General features: G+C 49.9%; 1 protein-coding gene across 1 annotated transcript in view; it reads right to left on the reverse strand.

Annotated features, from left to right (window-relative positions):
- Positions 1-1246: 1246 nt before the first annotated feature.
- Positions 1247-6549, reverse strand: part of LOC129837436 (potassium/sodium hyperpolarization-activated cyclic nucleotide-gated channel 4-like) — a gene marked incomplete in the record, with an annotated part of 28879 nt that continues 23576 nt past the window's right edge. Inside the window, 2 exon segments of the mRNA XM_055903587.1 lie at positions 1247-5777; positions 6451-6549. Of these exon segments, the coding sequence (XP_055759562.1) occupies positions 2806-5777; positions 6451-6549 (3071 nt within the window).

Consider the following 6549-nt stretch of genomic DNA (forward strand, 5'->3'; position numbering starts at 1 on the left):
TACAACCTCTCTTCACATCTCTCCACATGTACAACATCTCTCCACATATACATCTCTTCACATCTCTCCACATATACAACCTCTCTTCACATCTCTCCACATGTACAACATCTCTCCACATATACAACCTCTCTTCACATCTCTCCACATGTACAACATCTCTCCACATATACAACATGTCTCCACATCTCTCCAAATATACATCTCTCCACATCTCTCCACATATACAACCTCTCTTCACATCTCTCCACATATACAACATCTCTCCACATATACAACATGTCTCCACATCTCTCCAAATATACATCTCTCCACATCTCTCCAAATATACAACATCTCTCCACATTTTAAGGGCCTGTCAGACCTCACCATGGTGAAGGTAATATAAGGTGTAACATTAACTATGTGGCTATCCTAAGCTGCTACCTTTTCCTGGAATGCAGACAGGAGTCTGGTTTAGGTGCTGAGCCCCATCTAGTGGTCAATGTGTAGATGACAGCTTGGTTCTTACAAGGGTTCACTGCTTAATGTGTCTGAAGGGTAGGCCTACATCTCTCACAAGAGTATAGCTATACAGTCTCTTGTTATAGGTTTAAAGTATATAGATCTTTAATCTCTAGATTTAAATCCAAAGGTATGAACAAAGTTTTTTTGTATTCTGTATATAGTATTTGCTGTCTGCTAAGTAAACGTCTGAGAATAGCCTCAGAGTCCCTTCAGAATAGAGTAGAATGTACACAGTAAGTCTCTATACATCCCTCTAACAACCATGCATCCCTCCAAAGATCATGATTGTTCCCTTCAGTACAATATTTAATTTCCGGCCTTAATGCAAATCACTGAGTGTAAATCCAACATTCTAATGCCTCACAATCCTCCAAAGGTGAAAAATAAATCAATCACCGCCAAACACAACATAGTGTGGAAATGAGAATCTTGAACCCCCTTGAACACAGATTAGATGGAGTGAGGGAGAGATAGTCAGGAGGGTCAGGCTGTGTATTAGACATGGTATAATCCTTCCCTGTGCAGGAGGATATTGATTTAGTTAAGAGCCGAGAGCAACAGTGATCCCAGCGTTCCCATCCACAGGCGTCACCTTGGATATGAGTCTGCTTCACCTCTGGAGGTGTTCAGGATTACCGGGCAGGACACACAAACACACATATACACACACGCGCACAAGCACACATACACACACACACACACTCTCTCTCTCCCTTCTCAATGACACCAAAGACAAAACTGACTTTCTAAATGTGCTTTATTCTAGCTATCATCAAAAACATTCTTACTGTCACCATCATCATGGTCATCCTCATCATAATCAATAACATCATCATCATCAATAACATCATCATCATCAATAACATCATCATGGTTATCCTCATCATCATCAATAACATCATCAATAACATCATCATCATCATCATCAATAACATCATCATGGTTATCCTCATCATCATCAATAACATCATCATCAACAACTATCATTTCATTGATTTTTCTCAAAAGCTAAAGCTGTGATCACAAATAAAACATTTGGTCCTTAAATATAATCTAGGCAACATGGTATCAAGGGTTGAAAGAGGAATGCTCTGTTGCTACCCACAGAAAACATCAAACAGCACTAGACATGACACCAGGACAAGGGAGGGAAGAAAGGAGGGGGAGGGAGGGATGGATGGAGGGAATGATAGAGAGAGATGGAGAGATACAGTAGAGAGAGGGAAAAGTCAGAGATGGAGAGAGGTAGAGAGCATCTGTGAATGTCTCTGGAACAGTAGTTAACTACAAAAGCTCTGTGAAAGATGAAAGAAGGATCAGACAGACAGAGATGAAAGACAGGATGAAAGCAGACAGGAGCCAGAGGAGGTGAGGAACGAGGGAAAGGGAGGGAATAGAGAGAGGCATGCATTTACAGGAAGCTAGACGGAACAAATAAACCCACATCCACAGTTTACGAGGGAGCAGTATTAAGTGTTGCACCAAAAAAACACAATTCAGTTCCAGAAGTTGTGTGAACATATTGGACCGAAGCTAAACACCACACAATTTAGACAACAAAACTACAAGTGGATCAATCGCTCCTATAGTTACTGATCAATATGATGATTAACTTTACAGTGATTAGTAATCTCATACTATGATTAATCATATAATGACAAAATATTACACTTTGGTGAAGAGCGAGAGGCAAAAGGGAGGTGGAGCTGGAAATCAGGAGGTGCCTATCTTATTGGTCGCTTTAGAATTGGCCAACTAACCCTCCTCCAATCAGCAGCAAGATGCAACGAACCCATTGCTATCTTTGTCGTCATCGTCCTGGTCTTTTCTGACAGCTGTATCGTCCCTCCCACTGTGTGCTGCCATTATCTTTCCACTTCATCTCTCTTGCTTGCTCCAACAATCACTGACACAGATATGTATCTATATGTTTGGACTTCAAATAAAATCTGTGATTCTACTCTAGCCTGCCCTAGTCACCAGAGCCATAGATATACAGAGTCTGCCGAACTCGGTTTGAATCTAGAATTTTGGCATGCCATGTTGGCAACAACAGTTAAAACCTAGTCACAAGTCATGGACTGTTTGGAGGATAGTTTGTTGAACTCAAATCTGCAGTACCCTATTCCCTACAGTGTGCTACTTTAATCGGGGCATGGGCTGTTTTGTGACACAACCTACACAGTATATCTGGCCCGAAAAGTCCATCCTCCAATCAGATCATTTCCTCCAGGACCATCACATGTTGGCAGGCAGTTTTTCTCTCAGTCCCTATTTGTCTTTCCCTGTCTGAGGCAGCTACGGGTCCTTCTTGCCCCCCTTGGGGGAGGCAGATGGGGCAGAGGTGGCTGGGGGGAAAGAGGTTTGAGGGAGGGAGGTGGCTGGGCCTGGGACCAACTGAGTGGGTGGGAGGGTGGTAGTGGAGGTTTGGACAGGTGTTACGGCTGTGGTCAGCTTTGGAGCATGACTGGTGTAAGGGGTACAGGTAGGTGTGGGGACAGGACCTAAAGGTTGGCTCTGTTTTGGGGTATGGGTTGATGCAGGTTTGGGGGTGGAGGATTGTTTTGGGGTATGGATAGGTACAGGTGGGATTGTGGGGGTAACAGAACATTTAGAAGTGGGTTTTGGGGCAGGTGTTTGGACTAGGGTTTGGGCTGCTGGGATCTGTTTTGGGGTGTGGGCTGAGCCTTTTGTTGGGGCTTGAATTGCAGCATCGGAGGCGATGGGTACAGGAGTAAGAGAATGCTTAGATGTGGGTGTTGGAGTATGGATGGAGGTTTGAACAGGGGCTATATGTGGGGTATGTTTGGCAGTATGGGTAGGGGGAGGTTTGGGGGTTGGAGTTGAGGTTGGGGCCTGAGTTTTAGAACTGGTAGGTGTTGGGGTTAGAGTTTGGATTTGCATAAGGGCAGGTGAAGGGATAGAGATAGGAGTGGGAGCTTTACTGGAAGAAGGGGTAGGAATCAAGGTTGAGGTTGGAGCTAGGGTGGGAGTGGAGGCTGGGGTGGGAGTGGAGGCTGGGGTGGGAGTGGAGGCTGGGGTGGGAGTGGAGGCTGGGGTGAGGGTGGAGGCTGGGGTGGGGGTTGCAGTTAGGGTTTGGCTCTGAGTGGGAACAGGAGTAGAAATAGGAGTAGGGGGACGATTGGAGGGTTGAGAGAGGGTAGGGGTATGGGTACGAGTCTGGATAGGGGTAAAGGCTTTAGAGGGGGTAGGGGTGGGCCCAGATAGAGGGTAAGGGGAGGGGGGTGTAGGGGAGGGCTTGATTAGGGGGCTCTGAAGAAGAGTGGGAGAGGAGGGTAGGGAAGAGGAGGGGGGAGAGGGGGACGTGAGAGAGGACTTGCGCCCATGGGTTTGTGGAAGTGAGAGAGGGGCACTGACAGAGAAGGGAGGGGGAGTGGAGGAAGGAGAGGGGAAAGAAGAGCACGGGGGAGGTGTAGGGATGGGTTTGGACCGAGGGGTTGAGGTGAGGGGGAAAGAGGTGGTTACAGAGAAGGGAGGGGGAGTGGAGGAGGGAGAGGGGGAAGAAGAGCACGGGGGAGGTGTAGGGATGGGTTTGGAGCGAGGGGTTGAGGTGAGGGGGAAAGAGGTGGTTACAGAGAAGGGAGGGGGAGTGGAGGAGGGAGAGGGGGAAGAAGAGCACGGGGGAGGTGTAGGGATGGGTTTGGACCGAGGGGTTGAGGTGAGGGGGAAAGAGGTGGTTACAGAGGAGGGAGGGGGAGTGGAGGAGGGAGAGGGGGAAGAAGAGCACGGGGGAGGTGTAGGGATGGGTTTGGAGCGAGAAGTTAAGGAGAGTGGAGTAGTTCCGAAAGAGGGAGGGATGGAGCAGGGGGGAGGAGAGGAGGAACGAAATGGGGGTGTAGGGGTGGGTTTGGGGCGAGGGGTCAGTGGCAGTGCTGGGATGAGGGAGAAATGAGTGGGAGCAGGGGAGGGGGTGGCAGAGGAGAGAGGGCTTTGTTTGGGGGAGGAAGTGTAGGAGGCCAGGGGAGAAGCTGATGTGGGTGTGGCTGCAGGTACAGCGACGGGATGTGTGTGTGTGGCTGTGTGTGTGTGTGCAGGGCAGTGTGTAGAGGCAGGATCAGGGAGGGGCTGTATAGAGCCCAGGTTCTGTGCTTGTATCTGTGCATTGAAGGGGGGCATCTGTAACCGTTGTGCTGGGACTTGTACTGGTAGGGGAGTAGTCAACACCCCCACACTGCCACCCCTGGCTAGCTGCGTCCCAGCCAGGAATGAGGCTGGCAGCAGGTTACCTCCAGAGGCCTTCCGCTGGAGAGGGGGGTGAGGCTGCATGCTTGCCCAGGATCGATGAGGCAGGGTGGGCTGCGAAGCGGAGAGGAGCCTGGCCTCCTGGGTGAGCCTCCCGAGTGCAGGCAGGCCCTGGTTGCTGTTGCCTCCGTGACGAAATAGCGCCTCCTTGGCCCCATGCTGGCCAGCCATGGAACTCCAAGTGTCTGACATGACACTGGTGGCTGCAGTTGGATTCACGTGGTAGAACAGATGGGGTGTGGTGGCCCCTCCTACCTTGGGGATTCCTGGGGTTCCACCCATCACTGAAGAGTGTTCCGGGTGGAGGCGGAGACTGTAGTGCAGGGTCTTTCCTAATTGGACCGACGTGGAGACAGAGGAGGCCGGTGTGGGTGGGGTTTGAGCAACAGGGGGTGATATCACACCTCCCGGGGGGGCCATGGGGAAGGGTGAGGGGGATGGGAAGGCAGGAAACCCCCCTCTAGGGGACAACCCCCCCATCACTCCTACCCCCATCATCCCAATGAGGGAACTCACAGAGGGGCGTAGGGGCTGCAGGACAGGGGGCCGCGGGGAGGAGAGGGGGAAGGAGACGGAGGGCGATGGAGAGATGGAGGGGAGGAATATAGCGCCCCCTAGCGCATGTTGCTGCTGTAGCTGATGTTGAAGCTGCTGTTGCTGCTGCTGCTGGTGCATGAGGGCGATGGCCACGTTAGTCGTAGCGGCCGCCGTCTGGAGCGGAGCGTGGATCAGTGGAGCCCAGATCAGTGGGTGGGGCCTAGGGGAGACCGTACCACTTCCTCCCGTGGCACCTCCCCTTCCTGCAGCGGCAGCAGCGATGGCCTCCTGCATGGCTGGCATGCTGTCGTGTTTAACGATCTGCTGAACCAGCATGCTGTCACAGGAGCCCAGCCCCCCCATGCCTAGCCCCGCCCCTCCTCCTCCTTGACCCCCACGCCCCAAACCGCTGCCCCCCGCCATGGAACTCGCCTGGGAAGGCTTTCTCATCAGGATAGAGTTCTTCCTACCTGCAGAGGAGAACAAGGAAGAGAGAAGAGATTAGAATGAAACGATGAAAACAGAAACAAACGGATGGAGGGGATGGTTACTGTTCCTGTCTGACACAAATGGTGGAAAACAAGAGCAAGAAGAAAGTGGTAGAAACTAAAGTGATGATCCAACAACACAGTTGTAACGAGGCTGACAGGGCTGAGTGGCTGATTTAAAGATCCCAAACAGAACCAGCTATCTGCTCTAGCACCTCTCCACGTTTTTCTAGCAGTTTCTCAATTCAATTCAATTCAAAGGGCTTTATTGGCATGGGAAACATATTTTAACAGTAGATAATAAACAAAAGTGAAATAAACAATACAAATTTACAGTAAACATTACACTCACTAAAGTTCAAAAAGAATAAAGACATTTCAAATGTCATATTATGTGCAAATAGTTCAAGTATAAAAGGGAAAATAGTTTCTCTCTCCTTTAACCTGCCTTGAAGGGCTTCTGCAACAGAAAGGTCCTTTACAAAGCGCTTTAGAAATAAAATCTGAATTGATTTAAAAAATGCTATTCACTGGCAAGATCTCTGCACAAAGCGCTATAGAAATTAAACTGAATTGAAAACTGAAAGTCATTGCAAGTAATGGATCGATTGGCAGGTGCTTGAGCCAATCGGGAGAGGACCGAGCATTTTAGTACCGATGCGGTCCAACCGGTCGACGGCCACCGTCTCGAAGGCCCGCCTCATCATGGGGTGTTCTTCCAGGACCTCGTTGAAGCTGTCCACACTGAGGGAGT

The sequence above is a fragment of the Salvelinus fontinalis genome, chromosome 38, assembly GCF_029448725.1.
Source record: "Salvelinus fontinalis isolate EN_2023a chromosome 38, ASM2944872v1, whole genome shotgun sequence".
Classification (NCBI taxonomy): Eukaryota; Metazoa; Chordata; class Actinopteri; order Salmoniformes; family Salmonidae; genus Salvelinus; species Salvelinus fontinalis.